The 25,122-nt window shown below is 46.9% G+C and overlaps 1 protein-coding gene across 3 annotated transcripts in view; it reads left to right on the plus strand.

Moving 5' to 3' along the window:
• ANKRD35 (ankyrin repeat domain 35) overlaps positions 1-25,122 on the plus strand; it is a 35,803-nt gene that overhangs the window by 4,600 nt on the left and 6,081 nt on the right. For 2 of the 3 annotated variants that reach the window (XM_061606087.1, XM_061606088.1), the window contains exons 2-10: positions 5,547-5,677; positions 9,097-9,185; positions 9,513-9,577; positions 12,205-12,262; positions 13,104-13,174; positions 16,950-17,056; positions 17,874-18,058; positions 20,679-20,716; positions 21,836-24,163. In XM_061606087.1, the coding sequence (XP_061462071.1) occupies positions 5,547-5,677; positions 9,097-9,185; positions 9,513-9,577; positions 12,205-12,262; positions 13,104-13,174; positions 16,950-17,056; positions 17,874-18,058; positions 20,679-20,716; positions 21,836-24,163 (3,072 nt within the window). Of the gene's footprint in view, positions 1-5,546; positions 5,682-9,096; positions 9,186-9,512; positions 9,578-12,204; positions 12,263-13,103; positions 13,175-16,949; positions 17,057-17,873; positions 18,059-20,678; positions 20,717-21,835; positions 24,164-25,122 lie in introns of those variants that run through there. The other variant, XM_061606089.1, reaches the window with a different exon arrangement.

The following is a 25,122-nucleotide window of genomic DNA, read 5'->3' on the forward strand; positions in this document are numbered from 1 at the left end:
TCTAGGTGTATATATCCATCTGTAAGCTTATCTTTATACTCTCAGCAAGGCCCTCTCTGCATGGCTGGCTCTGTTTACAGTTTCGTGCAGCCTTTTTGACACCTCCTCTTTCCTGAGGCAACTTATTCCAGTGCAATTAACTCTAGTTCCTGAAGGGTGGGGGGAGAGAGCTATATATTTTCTGGGAAATTTGCCAACCTGCTCCGAGGCATTGTGTGTGATGTTGCAAAGAATGGATGGCATGGGAGAAAGGATAATGGGCTTCAGCCACCTGTCCTGTGCAGGCTGAAACCGAGCGATGAAATAAAATAACATTTTCCACATTCCAACTCTGAGTTCCTTTCAGCTTTTATTGAATGGTTTGAATGGTGGCTATAAAGCAACATGGCATCCATGGCTCGCTCAGTGGCTTGGGCTGATGGGAATTGGAGTCCAATGACATCTGGAGGGCACCACATTGGCTAGCTCTGCTCTAAACGTTACTTACTCAAGATGGAGGATATGGAGTTGTCACTAGCAATGGTTGCTAAGCAACAGATGTTAGGCTGGGATGTTCACTCAGCATCCCCTTTTCTCCTTTTGGGTAGCTGGGAAGCTCACTTGAGTCAAGACTGCTTTGGCATCTTAAAAAGGAAAATCTATGAGACACATTTAGTTTTCCACAACATTTTTTTTAAAAATTAAATTTTTAAAAAGTGAGGAATCTTGCATTCATCCCCATTTCCATTTCCTGTGTATTTCTGCACCTGACACTTGCAGAGTGCATAAATGACACAGCTGAAAGGTAGGCCCAGGCATCCCATGTTGTCTGATGTTTCACTGGAGATCTGTGACTGATCTTTTGCCCTCCCCCCTTTTTTCTTCTTTCTAATGAAATGACATTCTGGAGAATTTTGAATCTGACTGAAACAACAAAGGAAGGAGGCACAGGAGCCACAACTTAACCATTTTGCCATGGCTGTTTTCCTGATCAAAACTACCCCGCACCCTCAACTCAACTTTCTCCCCTCAGTGGGAAAGTTACACCAAGTTACACCATATATAATGATCTTCTGCTGTGAAGAAAGCAGCGGGGGGGGGGCATTTTTGTTAAGAAAGTGGTGCAGACAAAATTGTAAGTTGCCGGTGCCCTAGTGCCATTCAGAACATCCAGCTGTATTTCAGGGAAGAAATAAGCATAGTGAGATTGATCATCTTCATAGATTTACACTTTAATTTAATTTAATTTAGCCCTCACCAATCTTTGTTGTCATTGTTATGTGCCTTCAAGTCGATTACGACTTATGGTGACCCTATGACTCAGCGACCTCCAACAGCATCTGTCATGAACCACCCTGTTCAGATCTTGTAAGTTCAGGTCTGTGGCTTCCTTTATGGAATCAGTACATCTTTTGCTTGGCCTTCCTCTTTTTCTACTCCCTTCTGTTTTTCCCAGCATTATTGTCTTTTCTAGTGAATCATGTCTTCTCATGATGTGTCCAAAGTATGATAACCTGAGTTTCATCATTTTAGCTTCTAGTGACAGTTCTGGTTTAATTTGTTCTGATACCAATTACTTGTCCTTTTCGCGGTCCATGGTATGCGCAAAGCTCTCCTCCAACACCACATTTCAATGAGTTGATTCTCCTCTTGTCCGTGTTTTTAACTGTCCAACTTTCACATCCATGCATAGAGATTGGGAATACCACGGTCTGAATGATCCTGACTTTAGTGTTCAGTGATACATCTTTGCATTTGAGGACCTTTTCTAGTTCTCTCATAGCTGCCCTCCCCAGTCCTAGCTTTCTTCTGATTCTTCTCACCAACCTATCTGCTATTTATTTATTTAATCACCAGCCCCAGCCCACTACAGGCCCTCAGGCACCAGCCTTCCACCAGCCCCTGCCTCCCCCATGTGTGCACCTGCACACCTGCATCCACACACACTTAAATACACCTGGTAGGGCCACCATGCATGTTAGCGTGCCTGCCTGCCGTCACCCAAGATGGCGTGACCGAGCGTATTTAAGTACACTGGCTGTGCACACTGTCTGGTTGTGGCCCATGACCCAATGCTGGCGGAGATTGTAGAGTGGGGACTCCACCCCCTAGCCCCAGACATAGGGACACTCAGCCAATGCCCAGCCTGGCCACCCACTGGCACCAGGCCTGTTCATCACCTTGAATCCAGTGGAGAATTGCAGTTGGTGACTTTTTGCCATTTTCCTGGAAGTAAGGACAACCACTTGTTGAACTTAGGCATGTAGTGCAACAGGCTTTTGGAAACTGACTGCAAGGGCTATTAAATAGGGTGCTGTTTTACTTATTTGTATTTCTGTTTTTTTTAATCACTGTGTTTTAAATGGTTTTAATTTTAGAGTTAGTTTAATTACATTTTAATTATAACTTCTGTATGTTTAGTTATATGTTTTTAACTCTATTTGTTTTAATTTTTGTAGGCTGCCTTAAGTCCCAGTTCTGGGGAAAAGGCAGGAAATAATAACAACAACCACCCTACCTGCTCCCAACTGTGCAGATGCCCCCTTAAAAAAAGTCAGCATGTTAAAATAAAACTACCTCTATGCCTGGGGATCCAAATGTGGCACCCAACAGTAACCCAGCACCCTCAGACACTCCATTGGCACCTTCCATTTAAAAAAATTGAGTCTTGTGCCTTTGGGGGGGGGCTGCCTGTTTGGGGGGGGTGCTACCTGCTTTTTGTCTGTGTTTTACTTATTTTGGGGTGTGTATAGGTTTTTGTCCATTCTGGAGGTAAGGGTTCTGAGCACTGCCAGTTTTTCCTCTGTGAAATGGGTATTTTATGGTGCCCATGCCACAAAAGACTTCCAAATGTGCCCAGGTGCTTAAAAAAGTTATGGTACTCCATATTAGTAAGTACCATCACAAAAAAGCACCATATACAGTTGTGAGCCGCCGTGTGCATAAATTGTTATGGAAAGATGGCATACAAATAAACAGTGATGATGATGATGATGATACAGTAGTGTCATGGCATATTCAGAAGTGCAGGGTCCCTTCACGATAGTTACACCACACCCCCTCACAGCCACACCCACTTCCCCACTTTCCCTCATCTCCCTGTCATCTCATGAGTTCATACTCTACTACAACAGATGTCCCTAGCAGCCAGTCATCATAAGAGGGAGGGCTGTGTCTTAGCTACTGAGAAGAGTCTTCTCAGTGGCTGACTCACCTCCTTTCACTCTGATTGGCTCCAATCAGCATGAAAGGACTGTTCTCAGTGGCTAACACACTCCCTTTTCATGCTGATTAGCTCATACATAGGGACCTGGCTGGGACCCTGCTCCCCAAAAAGTAATGGGTCTACAATCCCCTGCGACTTTGGACAACTACACCCCTCGCTATATATATTTCTGCATTTCTTGAAGATTTTTTGTGATTTTAGATTAACAAAGATATCGCTGCATTGATTAACATGAAATGGAATTTGTTTTTAATTTGTTTTAATGTTTTTGTGATGTTATTGTTTACAAGTTTATTATTATTTACAATTTTATTATGTATGTGTTTGATTTTATTTTTGTAAGCCGCCCTGCGTGCCCTATTATAGGGTAGAAGGGCGGGATAGAAATATTTTAAATAAATAAATATCAAATAAATGTTTTAAGTAAACACTGGAACAGGTAGTTGGACCCCCCTGGACATTTGAGACCATGGCAAATTGCACTGATCTCCATAAGGTTTTGTTCCTTGGACCTTAGATTATGTCTAATTCAGCAAAACATGTCAAGGTCTGGGCGTTTTGGGCTTCCCAATGCCTTTGTTAGAAAAGTATTGCATGCATCCATGGCTGCTTGCTGGTGTAGCAGCGTGCCGGGCGCTGAAACACATGATCTGGTCATGGCCTGTTGGGGCACCATTTTGGATGGAAGTTATTATCCTCATTTACTTGGCCCGGGAAAGTCCTTAAAATTCTCAGGTGTCCATGCTATGCTCAATTGTTGTGGGCTTTGATTGAGTGGCAAAGTAGCCGCCCTGAGTGCCCTATTATAGGGTAGAAGGGTGAGATAGAAATATTTTAAATAAATAAATATCAAATAAATGTTTTGAGTAAACACTGGAACAGGTAGTTGAAGGCGGTGGCGGTGACACAGCGGCGCTACTGCCACCATGGGCTTCAACAGGCCTGGCTGTGTCAGTGTGTTGGCGCACTAGGCATATATGCCTGCCATCACCCAAGATGGCAGCAGGGGCGTGTTGATGCCCCATTGCCATCTTGGGTGATGGTAAACATGCGTACACAGCATGTTGATGCGTCGACACAGGAGGTGGCACAGTCAGCTGGTGGCAGGGGTGTTGCCTAGGAGGGTGGCTCCTGCACCACAATCTGTGCCAGCATCGGTCATGGGGTGCACGCTCTGCGACCCAATGCTAGAGTGGATTGTGGAGCAAGAGCTACACCCACCCAAGCCCAGCAGCAGGGCCCCTTCTCAGCCAGAGGGGCCCTCAGACAGTGCCCAACCTGGCTGCCTGATGGCACTAGGCCTGCCACCTCCCTCCCCTTCTTAACCTCTTTTCCCTTTTAGTTTTGTTCTGATGGCATTTGCTTTAACTTTATGGTAGTGCACTACAAATTGTTATGGTCTTTTTCTGACACCCCCTTTTTTGTTTTTATTCATTGATTGTATTGTTAAGAAGAAAAAACAATTAAAATATGTATTAAAAACAAACAAACATTCATTCAGAGTTTAACTGGCTTAAGAATATTCCCACTTTTCCGGGAAATGTAACCCTTTGAGGTGGGGACTTCTTCCAGAGCCCCTCCACTAAACTACAATTTCAATGATTCCTTGAGAGAAGGATGTTCAATTGATGGTGCAAAACTGATAATCGGGATTAAGAGGCCAGATTTCCTCTGGATGAAAGCCAGCTAAATCATACTTGGAGGAGAGGAGATCCATTAAAATCAAGGTCAAGTGTCTTAAGTCCATTGATTTTAATGGCTGTGTTCTGAGTATGACACACGTTTAGATCATGGCTCCCAGGTAGGACTGAGCAGGGTACCTCAAGCTCCCTGACGACTCCCCCATCCCAACAGATCCTAAAAATGGTCCAAACTTTACGTTTTTAAACATCGCTTATGGAGATGCACCCTTACTACAGTATTTATTTCCTTTTTATTTGTATTCTAGCCATGTGATTTTATGGGGGACCACGGTTCAAATCCCTGCTTAGCTATGAAGCTCACTGGGTGACCTTGTGCCAAGCAGTGTCTCTCAACCTAACCTACCTCGCAGGGTTGTTGTGAGGATGGAGAGGGGGAGAGCCATGTATGCCACTTTGAGCTCCTTGGAGAAAAGGTGGTATAGAAATGTAATAAATAAATTAAAATATATAGAAATTGATTAAATAAATAAAAATAAATCCAACACCCGTACTGCAAACTGGCCAATATCTGCTGCGTTTATTTTCACCTATGCTCACTTAAGGGGTGTAGTTCTCTCTGTTCTGGCACAGAACAGACTCCAACTAAATGCTACTGTCTCCGACACTAAATGCCCCCCTCCTTCTCTTGTGCCAACTAGGTAGAGAGCTGGAACAAACATGATCAGAAGCTTTTTGATGCTGTTGAGAAAGGAGATGTGGGGAGAGTCTCCATCCTTGCTTCCAAGAAGACGGCAAAAGCCACCAAACTGAATGCCCTGGGCCAATCCGCGTACGTAAGTTTTCCCTGTGTCTTGCAGGACAGGGGCCATCCTGATGTAGGCATTTAGCCCAAGAGCCACATTCTCTTATGGGCTGCACGCCAGGAGTGGGCATGGTCCAGAAGCAAAAGTGGGTGGAGCCAGAGATGCGACTCTTCCCTTTGCACGTTCCAGCCCGCAAAAGTCACGAGGTTTCTGTACACCTACACCCATGCACACACCTTCCTTCATCCTGCACCCAGGCAAGCAAACAGCATTCGCGCAGGGCCAAGACCCATTCAAGACAAGCAGAAGAACTGCGGGAAGGCATGGAGCAAAGCCGGCAAGGAGAGGTGTGGCCTGTGTCTCAAGGGCTGTATAGAGAGGCCTGGGGGGACCCCCGTGGCCCCCAGCCCTAAGGTTCCCCATTCTGGCCCTGCGCTAAGAGATTCATGGAGTGAAGGTTAGGTGCATCCTCCTGGCAGTCTGGTGAGACTCACAACCAGACCTGTAGGGCTTTTATATTTTAAGCTGGCTTTATTTTACTTTTCATTGTGCATTATAAGCCGCCCAGGGAATGTAGCTGAAGAACAGCATAACGGAAACCCCTAAAATAAATAAATAAAGCTTGGGTTCCACAACGTAATTAATTATTCAGTTAATTGATTAAGGCTGCAATTTTAAGCATGCTTGTTAAAAACCCTGATGGAGACAATGGCACTCATTTCTGGGAACATAGGGTTACACTGTAAAGATCATCTGATTGCTTAAAAAGGTGCTCCAATGAACTGCAACATTTTTTTAAAAAATTGTTAACTATTTTTAAGTAAAGCATTTACAACATTTCTTAGACTTCTCTCCTCTCGCAAATAGGTAAGAATCCCTCTGCTCTGATATTTATTTCCTTATTTTATCAATTTATATCCTGCCCTCCAGCAAAACATCAGGGCAACATAAACACATTTAAAAGCAATACAAAACAATTGTTGATATGCCTGTTGGCATAAAAAAAAGTCTTCAAGAGACGCCTGACTGTGAAAACTGAGGAAAGTGAAACATTAGTGACTGATGGCCACCAGCTTGGATGGCTTTAAAAGAAGATTAGACAAATTCATGGAGGACAGGGCTATCAATGGCTACTAGCCATGATGGCTGTGCTCTGCCACCCTAGTCAGAGGCAGCATGCTTCTGAAAACCAGTTGCCGGAAGCCTCAGGAGGGGAGAGTGTTCTTGCACTCGGGTCCTGCTTGCGGGCTTCCCCCAGGCACCTGGTTGGCCACTGTGAGAACAGGATGCTGGACTAGATGGGCCACTGGCCTGATCCAGCAGGCTCTTCTTATGTTCTTATGGCTGGCTTCCTGTGACACATCAATAAAAATGTTTCCTTTGAATCTATTGTTTTATCCATACAGATGTTTATGCAAAATTGATTTGAATCAATTAAAACTCAGGACAGCCCTCATGATTTGGAGTAGATCAGAAAGGATTTCCAACTCTCAGATACCAGCAACAAAATGACTCTTCTCCACCCTGCCCAAAATTAAACTGCTGAAATGAATAGATAAAAGCTGGGGTAACCAGACTCCAGGGTATCGTCTGAAGGCAGGCGTAGAAAAGAGCGCCCAGAGCATCTTACATACAATTGATGAAAACAAAACAATGTCTGCCTACAGGCTTACAACCCACAAGGCACGACACAGAAGGAAAAGGGGGGCAGGGCGGGAGGAGGAAAACAGCAAGCTCATGTCTAGTCCAAATGTCACAAAATAATAAGCAAGCGTTAGAGTTCTCCAGATCTTTAGGGGCATTTTTCTTATGGACTCAGGCATACTCTATGTACAAGTGATGTTAAATGTATTGCCTGCCTGCAGTGTCCTGTGAAGTTTCTTTTAGCAGTGGGTGGGTGGGGGTGTATTGGGGTGCGGGAGTGGATCTGTTTCAAATTGGGATCATGGCACATGGAGGAGTAAGGTTTAATCTCTTTTCTTCCCAATCTTGTCAACCCCCCCCCCCCGCACTGCAATTACCAACAGAAGAAATGCTCCTGTTGCTGACAATGGAAGTTTGCTTTTCTGTGGCTAATTCTAGTGTCTGAATGGGGCAGTTTTTATCAGGATCCTGGTGAGGGAAGGAAAAGTTGAACCTTCCCTCCCTGCCCACTGCAGTCCCAATTCAAGATGGACCCATCCAGCCTGCCCCTGCATCTGCTATCGAACCAAAAAAATCCCTGGCATTTAACATGACGTGCCACCGAACCCCAACACAGCTTCCTTTCTTTTGTTTTGTGGGTACCTCTGAGTGTTTCATGGGGGCAAGTCTGAGCCTGAGGTGATGAATGTTTCAAGCGCCCAGATTGCTTCCACCATATGATAAATGCAGTTGCCACAGAAGTAACATAGGTGGCCTTGAGTTCCATCCTTTCTTCATCAACCGCACACAGCTCAAAGCAGTGGCCTTACTAGGGGTGGACCTGCAGGGACCTGCACCTTTTCTAAATGTCCCATGTCTTTTCGGGTTGGTAATAAACTCAGGGGACATTGAGTTATTATTTGTTTGTTTGTTTATTATATTTATACCCCACTTTTCTTTTCATCATAGAAACCCAAGGCAGCTTACCTATGGTTTAGCAATTAATTAAATTTATATCCCACCCTTCCTCCCAGAAGGAGTCCAGGGTGGCAAGCAAAAGCAAAAACAACTTTAAAACTGCTTAAAAACAAAACATCTTTAAAAAATATATCTTTAAAAATATATCTTTTTAAAAAATCTAAAAAGCAATTCCAACACAGATGCAGAGTGGGATAAGGTCTCTGCTTAAAATACTTGTTGAAAGAGGAAAGTCTTCAATAGGCACCATAAAGACAGCAGAGATTTGTGCTTGTCTAATGTTTCAGGGGGTTGATCCGGGTTACTGGATGGGGTATAAACTTGGAGGAATACAGATGATTTGGAGATAAACGGGAGAAACTGAAGGGGAGCTGAATTGATTTGGAGAATGATCTGTTGGGAAATTGGGGGTAAATGAATTAAAGAACTGGTATCTGGGTGGTTTGGAGTGGGATGCAAATTAAGTGAAGTGATTTGGATGGAAAATTAGTTGGCTTCCTTGTGTAACGTTGAAAGTCTAAATTTGCATGGACACTTATAGCTTATTCAGATTTGTGTCTGCGGGCTGATACTTTGGATCTCACAATGCCCCTGGCTCCAAGGAAACTGTTACTTTCAGGGTTGATACCTGTATTAATTGTTATTATTATTAGCAGATCTAAGTTAATGCTTGGTGAAATTCTGACGTGATTAGGAGCCTGAGGAGGGGTGTAAGGAGACTACATTACTGGCAATGATTTATATCACTCTCTAAATGTTTATGATGGATGTGCAGGGGGGGAGGGATACAGAGAACATCCATGCCGCCTGGTTCAAGGTTCTGCTTTCCTCCTCGTCCTTGAAGGTTCCACCTGGCCGCATCCAGGGGGCTCACAGAATGCCTCACCATCCTGCTCACTCATGGGGCAGAAGTGAACGACAAGAATGATGATGGTAAGTGCACATAGGACCGTGCGAGGGGAGGGAGCTCTCCAAGTCTCTAGCTGCAGCCCACGACTGCCCGTGAAGAGTCAGGGCTTGCTGTCACAGGATAGCAAGCCAAGGCTCTTATTTTGCTGCATTTCATGCCAGCGGATTCAGCCCACGATTATACACCGAACGCTTTTGAGACATCGAGGACAGAGTTGCCCGTTTGTTCCCAAATCTGCTCCAGCACAGTCACGTCATACGCCAGCGAGTCTCCTCTGGGAGAAAAGGCCTGGCTGTTGCTTTCTGTATTGCTGTCATATGTGGACTTTCCTTTTGTTTTTGTCTTTCTAGGAAGCACAGCTCTGCATTTGGCCACCATCGCCTGCCAGCCTCAGTGTGTGAAGGTCCTCCTGCAGGTGAAGAAACGGCTTCCTTTCTATCAGGGCTAACTAGGTGTCCGTTTTGAGCCAGGTCTTAATCTTGAATGAGTTGTTAGTGCCAGTGATTCACTCACCTTTGGGAACATGGGAGGAATGATGAACAGAGCACACCTGAAGGGCCCTTCCAGCTGGGTGGGGGGGCCTGAAGGGCTGGCCTGAGATTTTTGGCCCCACTACTAACCCCACGTCTTACCTTATACGGAGCAGTATAAAAATAGCACATTAACAGTGTGATTCTCTGCACATATTCTCTGAAGTAAGCCCCAATGAATTCAGCAAGGCTTACGCCCAGGTATAAGATTACAGCCCAAGGTTGCAAGTAGACACGTAGAGGATTGTGCTAAAATGATCCGGGACTGACCAAGAATCTGGTCTTTTGTTTATGTTTTCAGTGAGTCGGTTTGCACGTTACACAAAGTCAAACCATGGCTTAGGATGAGCACATAAGAGTAGGGGGTTCTTGGACAGGAGACCACAGCTGCAGCTGCATCACTCCTCCTCTGGTCCTGTTGCTGTGCTTCTGTGAGTTAAGCCATGGTCTGGCTTAGCATATTGTCTCCTCCTACCCTTACAGTTTTTCTAGAGTGAGATAAACCATAAGCCTGGGCTGGGTTCAGGTTATACGGCTTAGTGCACAGCAACAGCAAGTCCAGAAGAGTAACACGGCTGCTGCAATCTCCTCTGCAGTACGCCACATACTCACACTTTCATGGCTTGGCTTAGCATTGTGTGCAAACCAGGTCAATGTCTGTCCCTAATAATAACAACAATAACAATAATAATAATAGCACTTAAAGATAATTACTATTTTTTAAAAAAAATAAAACCAGCCCTGCTTACAGACTTTCCATCTAATAGACAATAAACAAAAAGGGGGAACGGCACAGAAGAGTAATATAAGTGAATTCAGGTGTCCCAGTTCTTACATAACATTGCACAATTGTTTTCCTAATGACCAAGTGGAATAGCCACTGAAGGAGCCACTCTGGGGACAGGAGGAACCAAATGGCTGTTATGGAGGGGTCCGCCAGATTGCTTTCCCCACCGGCTGATGAGGCAATTTGTGACTGATAGGTCTGGTGGACCTGCTCCATATTCTCACCAGGGGTGTGGAAGAAGATTGGTTCAGTTTGCATTTTAATGTGAACATGCCTAAAAGATATGGAAATTGAAACGCAGCTCTTTTGAAATTTGCACTTCTCTGCAATTTTCCAATTAAAAATGTGTACAAAAATGTGTTTGTTAGAGGGAGGTATATGTAAGAATGCATAGCGTAGTGATAATAACATATAAAATGTATGATATTGGATAAAACTGCTTGCAAAAATGTATATATTAGGAGAAAGCATTAAAATTCTTGGTGATTTTTATTTGGAATTTAAAACAAAAATTTGCAAATTGATGTGACAAGTGATGAACTGAACTTAACTGACTGGGAAACTGGGAGATACCAAAGTTGGCAAACAAATAATATGGGCCCAGCTGAAAATAGTGACTTCTACAGTGTGGAGGTATTAATTATGATAGTAGTAGTATTGATTTTAAAGAACTTAAAATTCTCCTAAGTGCTGAATAAAACAGACCAGCCTCTGATCGAATACGCCCTGCACTAAAGGGGAAAAAAAGAGAGAAGAGGTAAATGTTTTACACCTGCAACTGAGGAATTGTGGTCTATCTTGATTATCATCCATCTGGAAGCCCAAATCCACCACCCTTGCAGTATGAGACCATTTCTGGGGCTAATCATTTTCCCTGTGATTTTGCAAGGCATAGCTGGGAGGCAGTTTCAACACAAAGATGACGGGGAATATGAAGAGATGGGTGGGGTGTGAAACCCTGAGTTGGGAATTGCAACAGCAAAGGGAGAAAAGGGCGTGCTGCAAAGATCTGGAAAGCAAAAGAGATTCCTGCTTGACAGCTTATCTTAGTTTGAGGAACCTGGAGGGCCCAGCTGCCCACCTTTGTGTTAATAACGATGCCTTGTAAAACAGCACAAAACTTTGAGAGCAACGTAACTGCTGTGGTTTCTAAATACGAGGGGAGAGGAGGTTGCAAGCAGTCGTGGGCCATGGCACGTGGGACTGGCGTTGGACCAGGCAACTTTGAAATCTACGTCAGCAACACATTCAGGGTACATACATCTTATGTATGTAGATCCCAACAGTGGAATGGATGCCAGGGCCATCAGATTTGGAAATACATTTTGCATATACCATTATCATGAGACTGCAAGGGCGTTTCTGCTCTAGGTTTAATGATATTTCTCACACATTGCTCTGAATTTGGCCTAAAAGGAGAATCCCAAATGACTGCCGTTTGCGTTGCTTTTGTGGGATCTGCAGTGTGTTCACCCAAAAAGGGGCAGGCATGACTCGCAATGTGTGCCCCTGCTTTCAGAAGAGAGAGGTGGAGACGCATTGGAACTGGCAAAACAATGAATGTGTCTCCACCCTAAGTCACATAAGTTGCAACCATTTTACTCTGTTGGTTTCTACCACTGCTGGTTTTGTTGTTGTTTTTAAATGTTGCTGTTCTGAGCCTTGAGGACATGGCAAGTTAGCAATGTCCATGCAATCATTTTTTTAAAAACTGCTTCCCTGCAGCATGGAGCCAATGAAGACTGCATGGATGCAGAGAACCGTACACCTCTACATTGGGCTGGTGAGTCCTAAATGATGCAAAGCTGCTGAAGGTCATCTTGGGTAGCATTTGAATGTGAAACACAACAGGACACTAAAGATCCTTCTTAGCATGAGAGACTTCCTGTGTTGAGGCTGATCTTTCTCCTTCCTGCTTGAATATCAAAACAGCTCACGACATAGCTCAGAGCAGGCCTTTTTCAAGTGTTTTGGTCCTCTGTGACGCAGCTCAGGTCTTCAATAACTTGTGCAGTTGTGTTGTGTGGAGCATTTTGCTTCAGTCGACAAGCCCTCAGTTTCTCTACAAGTTATCTTTGAGACACTTTTATTATTGTTGTTGTTATCCGCACTTCCTCCCAGAAGGACCCCGGGCAAGAAACAAAAACACTAAAAACATGAGTTAGTAGATAGCTCATCTCTAAGGTGCTGCAAGCAAACTGTGCAGGAGATGCCTAGTTCAGCATCTGCAAAGGGAGCAGAAGACATTGAGCCTGACTGTTCTTGTTGCTGCTGCTTTTGAGTCAATGCAAATATTAAGATGCACATCCTGATTTTCTTTAATCACTAGATGAGTAGAGGAACCCTAGTATATGGGCGGGGATCTTAAAGTCTGGGGAGGAAACTTAAGGCAGCCCTTCCATGCACACTTACAACAGAGTAGGTCTCATTGAATTCAGTGGTAACTAGCGTTCCTTAGATTTTTTAAAAATGAGCTTGTATGTTGTATTGTTCATTGTGCGGTGAGTGCTAGGTGGTCAGGAGAAAAAACTGCTTTATAAAGATATACATTATTATGAGTATGTTGCAAAAAGCCCTAACTTATTTAACACTTGCTCTCCCTTTTTTAATCACCCACACAATAGCCTTCTCTGGATGTGCATCCAGTGTGTTGCTCCTGTGTGATCAAGAGGCCTTCTTGGATGTCATGGATAATGTACGTCTTCACAGGTTCTGCTTGGTATATCAAAAGAAAATCCAAGGGAGATAATCTTCCTTTACGATCCTTGAGAGTGTCAAACTTGGTGCAGCTGAAAGCAGGGAGTTTGGTGATGGTGGTCTTTGGCTAGCAAGGGCCAGTCTCGAACTTAGGGCTCATCCAAACGGAGCGGGATAATCCACGTTTTCCATATCTGGTTCGTCATCTGACAGTCCTCACTTTGCCTGTTTGTTCACTCTTTCCCAATAAAAAAACTGCTTTTTTTGCGCCCACACACGCAGCGAGAGGACCCGTACTTCTTCTCGCTTTTTCCCAGCTCCGCCCATAACACTCCCCCCTATCAGCCAATTGGTCTGCAAAAATATGACGTATGCTCCTCTCCCCCTTTGCAACAAAGCACAACAAAGCGCATGCGCTTGAACGTATGAGCGCAAAAGTTTGAATTTCCTGATGGTTTGGTAGTAGTGGCTGTAATGGAGTTCCCTGTTGCTCACCACTCTGGAGCAGCACCGGCCGGGGGGGGGTGTCTTCAAGGTGCCCCTGACCATCCAGGGGGATTGTGGGCAGTGCAAGGGATCAGTGCTTGTAATTGCCGGGTGAATCCCCCCGTAACCCTTGGGCTCATTCACTGCAGAGTTCAGCCCCGGACTGTTATGTGGCTCGGCGGCAGAAATGCTGCCCCTGAGGGAAGCAAACAGCCTCCCCACGGGTGGCCGCTCTTGGCTCGGGCAGGGAATGCGGGCAAACAGCCCCGTGTGCTGCTGTGTCAATCTGCGCTGAAGCAACCAGCACAGGCTTTGCAGTGTTCCTTCTGATAAAAGAAACATGCAAACCACTTATATGCCTACAATTCCTGTATTTTTGTTTGTTTGTATTTGCGATATTTCGCAAAACCGACTATGCTTTTCTACCTTTACGCATATTAACGTTTTTGGAGATACACATGATTACAATTCCACTTATTTCTCCAGAACAGCAAGTAACGATGTGTCATGTCTAGGAAGGTAGACCACCAGTCTCTATGGTTGCGGGTGGCTGAGACGCTCTAGCAAACCACTTATATGCCAATAATTCCTGTGGGTTTTTTGCTTGTATGTGAAATATTTCGCAAAAGCGACTGTATACTTTTCAGCTCAGCTGGGCTGCAGAGAACCTGCAGGCTGTGGTTGAAATTGACAAGACTGGAAGAAAGTAGCCTTGCAGGCAGGAAAGCGAAATTGACTAAGGGTGCATGAGTGTCTGTAATCCAAGAGGAAAGCCTCTATTTCTCTTCTCCCCACCCACCCCCCTTGACTCTGCATGCCTGGAAGCAAAGACCAATACGTTCAAGAAGGGCATTTGATGCGGGGGGTGAGGGGTGGGAGGTGGAGGTTAGGCAAAGATAAATATTTTCTCCCTTGAAAAAGTTTACAAACAACCACAATTGCAGATCTCACCCTGAGCGGCTGCCCAGTTTGCAGGCTGGCTAAAAATTAACCGCTGTTGCTGCTTCTGCGCAAATGTGCTTTTTTGCATCTGCGCAGTAGAAGTTGCAGGGGGGCCCCCCAACACCACACCATTGCTCTGATAGGTTCCTTTTTCCCGGGCTTTCCCCGGACATTCACACACATGCGCAACAGGGGAAATACGTGATTGGCTGCGAATGAGGGAAGGGATATGGGGAACCGCACAAGAACCGCCCGTCAAATGACCACAGCTGTAAAGTCCGCGGTATTGCATCCAAGCGCCTGAAGGTACAGCAGATGATTCCCAGTTTAAAAAAGCAAATCGCATGATTTGCGGTATTGCAGGAGCGGATTTAACCGCATGAAAATGCGCAAAAGCACATGGCATCATATGGACGACCGAAAAATAATGAAAACACAAAGCGATCATGTCACACATTTTACAGTCGTCTGGATGAGCCCTCAGTGTCAGGATCATTCAGACCATGGTATTTCCGATCTCTACGTATGGATGTGAAAGTTGGACAGTGAGAAAAACTGACAAGAGGAGAATCAACTCATTGAAATGTGGTGTTGGAGAAGAGCTTTGCGGATACCATGGACTGCAAAAAAGACAAATAATTGGGTGTTAGAACAAATTAAACCAGAACTATCACTAGAAACTAAAATGATGAAACTGAGGTTATCATACTTTGGACACATAATGAGAAGACATGATTCACCAGAAAAGACAATAATACTGGGAAAAACAGAAGGGAGTGGAAAAAGAGGAAGGCCAAACAAGAGATGGATTGATTCCATAAAGGAAGCCAACAGACCTGAACTTACAAGATCTGAACAGGGTGGTTCATGACAGATGCTATTGGAAGTCCCTGATTCATAGGGTCGCCATAAGTCGTAGTCGACTTGGAGGCACATAACAACAACAAAGTCCAAACTACATTAACTACTTGTGTTTGTTGTTAATGGGGAATGGGGCTCTAGCTCCATTGCAGAGCACCTGCTTTGGCATGCAGAATGTCCGAGGTTCAGTTGCTGGCATTTCCATTTAAAAGGATCAGGCAGGTGATGAGAAAGTGCATCCTCTGCCTGAGACTCTGAAGAGCCACTGCCAGTCAGAGTTGGCTGTACTGGGCTGGATGGAACAAATAGCCTGGCCTGGCAGAAAACAGCTTCCTATGTTCTGTGGGAAGGAATCACCTCTCAGTGGAAGAACATACAGACATCCTGGTTCAGTCCCAGAACAATCTGCAAAGATTATCTGAGTAAAAGTCGATCCTGCAATATGGTTGAAGTTCTGAACACAAATATAAGGGAAGTGAGCCCCACTGAAGCCAGAGGGACTGACTTGCTTCTGAGTAAATAAGAACGGGATTGCATTGTGACATCCCTAAACTCCAGGAAACTGTTTTGTTTTATCCTTTTAAACAAACAACAAACTCCATGTATTTATGTTCAACCTGGTGTTTGTATGTGTCTAGTTATTTAAAAAGTTGTTGAAACTAATTAACTCCAGAGAAGTTCACAAAAAGTCATTAGTTACCATTATTTTTACGGAAATGTAATTAACTAGTGCTTAAACTTATTTTTTAGGTAGTGGCTGTCGTTAGATTACTTTTAAAATAGTTTGTGTTCCCAGTTGCATAGTCTGACCTCCATTTCCAGGCGGTTAAGCCCATCCTGACCCCCTCTGGTCTATTGATAGGTGCTTCCTGCCTGCTCTGGCTGGTTTCTCTGTAGTTCCTTCCTCTGGCTAGGTGCCATTTCACAGGCTGAATCCCCATCGCGCATTCCTCAGGTTCAGGTTCAAGACCAGAGCTCCAGGTTTGAGGGGGATGGCCTCTAAGCAAAGGGTCCACCTTCTTTGCCAGTAAGTCCTGGCAGACTTCCCTGGCTATGACAGCAATGACCCAACCAGCCCTGGCTGTCTGGCTCTTGCCACCATTTTAATTTCCCAGTTGTAGTGCCCCAGAGCGATGCTACAACTGCCTGGGGGCATTCTGGGAAATTAAAGGGGTGGCTAGAGCCAGTTACGGGCCCTGAAAGAGCATTGGGGCCTAGGCAGCTGCCCAAAGGCGACAGGTGCTGACGCTAGCTCTGTTCAGGACCCAGTGAGGGCTAGAATCCTCCTGACATCTAGTAAGGCAGGAGCTACTGGGCTAGTGTTAATTACAGGGGGGCTGTTGTAGCAGTTGATGGTTCTTAAGATGTCTTCAAGAACCAGCTGTCCCTCCACGAAACAGCTAGAAATCTTCATTTTTTAAAAAAAATCGTTCTCCCTACAAAGCAAGGCTTAAAGTTTCTTTTTTCTCTACGCTTTCCTCCAGAACGGATGGACGCCTTTGATGATTGCTGCCCAGGGGAACCAGCCTGCCATCTGCTCCCAGTTACTCCAGAGAGGGGCCAAGGTGGACCTTATTGATAAAGATGAGAAGTGAGTCCCTCTGCCTGCTTCAAGACGGGGCACTGACTGTGGATTAGCCACACTTTGTTCAGTCCCTTTGTGGGGGCCATCTGCTCGATGTCATGAACAAAACGTTCCCCTCTCGTGCGATCCCAGTTCAGCTTTCAGCCCTAAGAGGGCAGAAAGTTCAACCTTTTCCCCCCACTCAATGCAACAGCCCTGCAATGTTCCCAGGTGTAGTCAGGCTGTTGTGTGGCTACGCGGGCTGGTTATGGCCTGTATAGATTGCTCTACAACAGGTGTGGGGAACCTCTGTGGCCAGATGTTTCTGGACTACAACGCTCATTATTCCTGGCCATTAGCCATGTTTGGTGGGGCTGATGGGAGTTGTAGTTCAGCAAGATCTGGAGGGCCAAAGGGGCTCCCCACACCTGGGCTAGCCATTTCCTTCTCTGTGGTCCATCTCTTATCTCGCAGAGTCAACGCTATGGTCTGAAGGCACATGAGGCCAGCTCCCTGCTGAAGCTGGGTCAGGTCTGGTCAGTGCCTGGATGGGAGACCGCCTGGGAACCATGTGTAAGATGCCTTGGGTTTCTATCATGTAATAAATAAATAATAAATAAATAAATAAGCCTTCCAAATAGCATTGCTTTTATATCTGTTTTTCACCTCCTCCCCCCCCCCAAATTGCAGCAGAGAGGGGGAATCAAGATCATGAGTGAGAGGGAAGGAGGGAATATTGTCCCTTCCCATCCCCACTGGTCTGTTTCAGCTCCTATTAATGATTTCCTGAATAACCCGGCCAACTTCTCTGTGGGGGTTGACCTTGGTTCATGTCCCGGCACAGGACTGCTCTTGTTCTTGCTTGCAAAAGTGGAAGCACGGAGTCAGCTGAGCTGCTTCTGCAGAATGGAGCCAACGTGGGGCTGGTGGACAGGATGGGCCACAACGCCCTCCACTATGCGATGCAGGCCAAGAATCGTCCACTGAGGCGGCTGGTCCGGACAGCCCTGAAGAAGTGGAAGAAGAGAGGTAAGGGAGCGGCAGGCAGGCCAGGAGGGTGGGGGTGGCAAGGCTGGTCCATTGTGCTGCCTTAGGCACCCCCCACCATGCTGTCCCTTTCCCTGTGCTGAAGCCAGTGAGGCAGATAGTTGAACCTTAATTCGACACGGGTAGCAGGACAGCTTCTTAAACCACACCTGAGGGCAGCAGGTTATCTAAGGGCAGCGATAGGAAGCCATGGGCCCAGTTACGCCCAGCAGCAGTCTCAGTTTGGCCTGCGAGGCCATTCCCAACAAACCAGGCCCACTTTCCTCATACCTGACTTCTTATGTGATGTCAGGTGTGTGGCAGCTGCACAGGAAGAATCCGGAGCTTAAAGTGAGCTCCAGATTCTTCCTTTGCCAGTGGGGCTCGCCAGGGAGCCCAGCTGGGATCAGTTCCACGAGGGAGTGCCTTGTTTTCTTTGAATGAGGGAGCTCATATCTGTTTCCTTTACAAATAGAGCATAACTGGAGGAAAACAGGCACTCCTACATCAGTCAGCAAAACCACAATTCCAGCACTACATTTCCCACAAAGACTCCCTGCACCATGATATACGGCTTTAATGGAAAAGCTAATGCAATGCCTGAAATAAAAAAAAAAAGGCCACATTCACATCATACATTTATTTCAGTACTACTCTACTTTAAAACCGTCATGGCTTCCCCACAGAATTCTGGGAAGCGTAGCTTGTGAAAGCTGCCAAGAGTTGTTAGGAGACCCCTATTTCCCTCAGAGAGCTACAATTCCCAGAGTTCTTTGGGAAGAAGGACTGACTGTTAACGCACTCGGGGAAGTGTAGCTCTTTGAGAAGAATAGGAGTCTCCTAACAACTGTCAGCACCGTTCACAAGCTACACTTCCCAGGATTCTTTGGGGGAAGCCATGATTGTTTAAAGTGGAATAATAATGGAATAAATGTTTGGTGTGAATGTGGCCCAAGACAAAAACAGACTCTTAACAAATTCATAAATAGTTGGTACTGCTTTATTCAACACATTAAAAAGAACATTCAAGGACTCCATCTTCCACCCATAGACTGTTATAGAATGATCTCCTAAGATAACCTGTGAACTGTGAACTAGGGGTTTGGACTCGATGGTCTTATAGGCCCAACTCTACAATTTGATGATTCTATAAAAAAGAGAAATGCCAGTCCAGATAACTATATTGTTACAAGTGGGATGACTACATTCTACTAACAGAGCCTCACGGGTGGCCTAAGTCTTTTGCCTAAGTTAGCTGTTTAAATGTTTTCTTGTAAAACATTGAAATGGAAATGGACTGCCTTCAACTTGATCCCGACTTATGGCGACCCTATGAAGAGGGTTTTCATGAGGCTGAGAGGCAGTGACTGGCCCAAGGTCACCCAGTGAGCTTCATGGCTTTGTGGGGATTCGAACCCTGGTCTCCCAGGTCCTAGTCCAACACTCTAACCACTACGCCACACTGGCTTTCCTAGAGCATTGAAAATGGGCTGCCTTCAGGTCAATTCAGACTTATGGCGACCCTACAAATAGGGTTTTCGTGGTAAGCGGTATTCAGAGGGAGTTTACCATTGCCTTCGTCTGAGGCTGAGAGGCAGTGACTGGCCCAAGGTCACCCAGGGAGCTTCATGGCTGTGTGGGGATTCGAACCCTGGTCTCCCAGGTCACAGTCCAACGCTCTAACCACTACACCACACTGGCTCTCTGTAAAACACTAAGCTGACTGAAACTTTGATGTGCAGTGTCTTTGTTATGTGTATGTAACTATGAAAAGCAGAATTGATGTGTGTCTCCTTGCACCCTGAGGGGTTTAGTTGATCTTAGTTGATCATTTCTTGCTCTGCAGGCTCAAAACTGTGAAATGTTTATCTTTGGGAGGGGTGTGTGTGTCAGTTTCCCAAAATCTTCCAAAGGCTGAGGAAAGGTTCTCAGCCATCATCGCTGTGTTAAACCACCTAGCCCAGGGGTGGGGAACCTCAGGCATGGGGACCAAACCCAGACACCTCTACTGGGCTTTCCGAACTCTCCCCAAGCCACACCCTTCAGGTCCTGAGTCTTTGTGCCTGGCTGGAAGGGATCCCTGAACTCTGATAATGCGTCTTAGTCATCTGGATGGGCGACGGGGAGGCATGTGTGAGAGTGTGTGTGTGTACAAACTAGCGTGCATTTATCACTCTGCCCGCTTTGGCCTCTGGCCCTGCCTGTCACTGGCCCTCAGAAAGTTGCCTTAGAGGGAGTCCCTTAGGGTGAACAAGGTTCCCCACCCCCAGAGCTTGGAAAAGTTACTTTTTTGAACTACAACTCCCTTCAGCCCAATCCAGTGGCCATGCTGGCTGGGGCTGATGGGAGTTGTAGTTCAAAAAAGTAACTTTCCCAAGCTCTGCCCACCCCTGACCCAGCCCCTCTTTCACCATGATCAAGATGGCCCAAGTGGCCCTACCAGAAGCCGCAGCTGCATTGTGGGTGCCTGTCCCAGAGCGAGGACCTTTCCGCTCATACCTGGTCCTTGTCGCTCAGTCCTGTCTTGTGGCTGGGCAGAATTAGGCTGGCTGGGTGTGCTTGGTCTAGGGGGGTCCAGGATATCACTCTGTTCAAATCTTTTCCTCTCTCTCGATTTCCATAGAGCTAGGACTCGATCCTTCATCAGAGGCTAGTTCACAGGTAAGAAGGGGCTGCTCATTTTTTAACAGAAGATATGTGTTGATATTTTGGCTTTTGACGAACGCCCAGACATATCCCAGCAAGACTGTAGAGGAGGGGGGAACACCTTCAGGCCCGGGGGCCAAGTGTGGCCCTCTAGGTCTCTCTGTCTGGCCCTAGGGATTTCACCAGACCACACCCCCTCCCTAGACACACCCTCTTTCCTCAAACCATGGCTTGAGTGTTTCTGCTTGGCTGGCTGAATGTGTCCTTGACCTCTGATGATGATGATGATTTACATTTATATATCGCCCCATAGCCAAAGCTCTCTGGGCGGTTTACAAAAATTAAAAACATTGAACATTAAAAACAAATATACAATTTTAAAACCATACAAAGTTTAAAGCCATGACACTCAGATAAACAAGTTAAAAGACCTGGGGTCAGAGCTCAGCGCATGCTGTTAGAATGCCTGGGAGAAAAGGAAAGTCTTGATCTGGTGCCGAAAAGGTAACAATGTTGGTGCCAGGTGAACTTCATCGGGGAGATCATTCCATAATTTGGGAGCCACCACTGAAAAGGCCCTCTCCCTTGTTGCCAGCCTCCCAGCTTCCCTCAGAGTAGGCACCCGGAGGAGGGCCTTGGATGTTGAGCGTAGTGTATGGGTGGGTTCGTGTTGGGATAGGCGTTCCATCAGGTACAGTATTGTGGTCCCAAGTCGTGTAAGGCTTTATAGGTTAAAACCAGCACCTTGAATCGGGCTCTGAAACATACAGGCAGCCAATGCAAGCAGGCCAGAATCATTTTGCATGTTCAAGCCATCTGGTCCCTGTTACCAATCTGGCCGCTGCATTTTGCACAAGCTGATAATGTCTTGCTTGCCTGGATGGCAGATGGAGAGAGTTGGGTGGGTGTTGAAACTAGCCCTATTGTTCCAGGGTGAAATTTCCATTCATTGGTCTGCTTGCATTTGTCTCTGGCCCGCCCACCCCTGGCATATGGTCCCAGGAAGGGGCTGTCCGTGGTTCTCAAATCACCGGCCTGCTGTGCTGCCTGGCAGACATGTAACTGGCATAGACAGCTCAGGGCAGAGTCCTCCTGTTGCTCACGAATATGATGCTTGGGTTTGGTCTCCTCCAGGTTCCATCTGAGAGCGGGAAAGAGACTGATGGGAGTAGCCTGAACCTCCGGAGTGAAGCCGGAGACCAAAGTGACGACGAAGAGGAGGAGGATCCTGAGTTGAAAGAGTGGAGGACCAGATATCGAGAGGAGAAAATGAAAGTCATCCACCTGGAGCTGCAGCTGGCCCAAAAAGGAAAAGAGTGCGATGCCCTCTCGGAAGGGTGCAAAGTGATGAAAGAGAGAGTCTGGGACCAAGTGCAGGAGATCAACCAACTCCTCCCTGACGGAGATGAGGGGAGCCCAGGCTGGGAGGAGCTGAGCCGACGGTACAGCCGTGATGCCACAGAGGAAGACTATTACCTTAACCTTTTGGCTGAGCAGGTGCAAGAACTGAAGAAGAGGAGGAAGCAGGAGGAGGAGCAGGAGAAAGAGGAACCCAAAATGGCGGCCGCGCAAGAAGCGGGGCAAGGAGAGCCGAAAACCGTAGCAGCCCCGGAGGAGAAAGTGCGATGGCCTGGCGAGGAAGAGGAGGAAGAACAGAAGCGGCAGCAAGCGGAGCTGAAGCGCCTCCAGGCTGAAGTGGCCGCGGCCCTCGAGGAAAAGGCGAGCGCTCTGAGGAGGGTGCAGGAGATGGAAGGCCACATGGAGAACATGAGGGCCGTGATCGGCGTCTTCGAGGCTAAGAAGAAGACCCAAAGTGGGACGCTGAAGGAACTGGAGGTTCGCGTCCTGGAGCTCGATGGTGAGAACCAGCAGCTGCGCGGGCTGTTGGCGAAGCACCTGGGAGAGTGCGAGAGAGCAAGGAGCCAAGAGAGCGCGCTCCCCAGCGAGAAGGTGTCCCAGTTCCTGAGGGAGATGGAGGAGGAATATTCCAGAGTGCAGAAGGAGAACTCTGCGGTGGTGACTGAAAACGAGGCCCTGAAGTGGGAGGCCGAGGAGGCCCTCAGGAGCAAGCTGCAGTTCCAGGCGGTGCCCTCAGGGGCAGTCAAGAGGAGTGTGCTTGCCTGGAAGAGGATGGTAGCCAGCCTAGAGTGTGCCCTGGCCAAGGCGCAGCAAGTCAACTCTGCTCTCCTGGAGAAAGCCAGGCCTCTTTGGGAAGTCATGTTGGCCTCTGGACCGAGGGTCGTGGTGAATGGCAATGGGCATCATGAAGAAGAGAGCAGTGTCTTCAGGGATGGGGCAAAGCTGCCACTGGGCGACGCCAAAGTCCCCGAGGAGCTGGAAAAGGCTGGGACAGGAAAGAACCAGCTGTATGATGGCTCTCCTGGGCAGGTGAAGCTCAGAGCAAAGCCCAATACGGCAGAAAACAAGGCCCGGCCATGTTGGAGAAGCTCTGACCTGGAGAAGGAGGTGTGGGATCTCAAGCAGAGCAATGGTAGCCTTGTGAAGGAACTGGGACAGCTGAGCAGGGAAAGGGAGAAGCTGCAGCAGGAGCTGCGGGGCTTGTGCTGTCCAAAAGAGGGGCCTACTCAGGTGGAGGGAGCAGGGAGCCTGGTGGAAGAGCTGAAGCAGGCGGTGGATTCCTTGTCGCAGCAGCTCTCTGAGGAGAAGGAGGAATCGAGGAAGCTGCGTCTGAGGCTGGAGGCTCAGAGGAAGGAGATGGTGGCGGTGAGGGACAGTTTCCTGACGCAGATGTCCAAAGAGGCCAGCAGCGTGGGGACTGACAACCTCGACACCTGCATCTTGAAGGAGCTGCACTGGAAGCTGGACAATGTTGTGAAGAAGCAGAACGAAGCGTTGCAGCTGGTGTCTGAGATGGAAGAGGAGAACCACGCCCTTGAGGTTGACCGGAGCCTCCTGGCCAGTCACAACGGCCACGACTCCTCCGCCACGGACAAAAGAGCCTTCGAGGCCTCCGATGCTGTCGGAGATCACTGTAAAGTCAGGCAGCGGATGAGCGAGCTGGAGCGAGGGCTGCAGGAGCTGAAGGCGGCGTTAGAAGCAGCCCAGGCCTCTCTGGGAGGGAGAGGCAAAGAGGCCGTCCAGCTGAAGCAGCTGCTTGACCAGCTTGCTGCCAAGATGGCCGTGCTGCGCCGTGAGGAGGAGGAAGCCCTCAGGAAGCACGAGAAGGTCCGCGGCATGTTGTCCGTCAGAGCTCAAGCCTTGGGGGAGGAGTTGGCCGCCCTGCGGGTGAAATACGAGGAAGCAAGTGGAGAGGCTGCCCGCCACAAGGCGTCCCTGGCCTCCGAGAGGCAGAAGAAAGAGGAGCTCCTCGCAGAGGCGGCTGAGCATGAGGAGGAGGTGGATGAGCTGAGGGGGAAGTCCCAGATGATGGAGAGCGCAATGGAGAAGCTGAGTAAGAAAGTGGAAGAGCTGTCCAAGACCTGCCAGGACAGAGAAGGGAAGGTAGGACCCCAGGGCTCCAGGGCAGGGGCAGCTAACCTTTTGTGGTGCACGTGCCAAAAGTGGGGGTGGCCACCCCACACTCTTGCACATACCCTCTTGCATGCGCAGAGCCCCCTTCTTTCATGACTGAGGGATGGGGTCATTACATCTCTGCTCATTAAATGAGCCCTCTGATTTATTTATTTATTTATTTATTTATTTATTTATTTTATTGCATTCGTATACCGCCCCATAGCCGATGCTCTCTGGGCGGTTTACAACATAAAAAATCAATATAAATTCTACATAATAAGAAAAACAATAGTTCACATTTTAAGTAAACATAACTTAAACAATAAATTTCTAAACAATGCACATAACATGAGAACAAAATGAATCATGTACAAAACTAAAAAGAAAGAATGTAACAACTATAAAAATATATCTAAAATTTCCATGAATATTACACTAAAAGCATATATGCAATATCTTATTCTTGGCATCACTTCTTTTGTCTTCATCATAAGGATGCCATGGAGGTCAAGTTCTCTAATTTCCCATTGTGCTTCTCCCCACCTGACCACCATCTTCTGTAAACAATATCGTTATCAACATTTCTTCCGTTGTCTTCTTTCTCCAAGACAACTCCAAGTGCAACGCTAAGTGCGCACTTAGTGTCGCACAGCGCACACCAAGGCACTGCCTCAGGCAGCCCCTCCCCTTCATATACCTGCAGCAGCGGACAAAAAAGTTTGGCAGGGTTGTGGGTAAATGGCAACAGCTGCAGGAGCACACGAGTCCTTCCACACACACACGCCCAGCTCACCAAGGAAGGGGCGATTTGCATCTCTCTCAGAGTGCTCGGCTCTGCCCACTCTGGTGCCAGGTTGTCGCCTTTAGTTTTATATAATAATACGTATAAAAGAGTCAAGCCCCATGCAGTACTATATTTCTGCAGCCATAATTCTATAAGTACAGCA

Source organism: Rhineura floridana, chromosome 22, assembly GCF_030035675.1.
Source record: "Rhineura floridana isolate rRhiFlo1 chromosome 22, rRhiFlo1.hap2, whole genome shotgun sequence".
NCBI classification, from domain to species: Eukaryota; Metazoa; Chordata; class Lepidosauria; order Squamata; family Rhineuridae; genus Rhineura; species Rhineura floridana.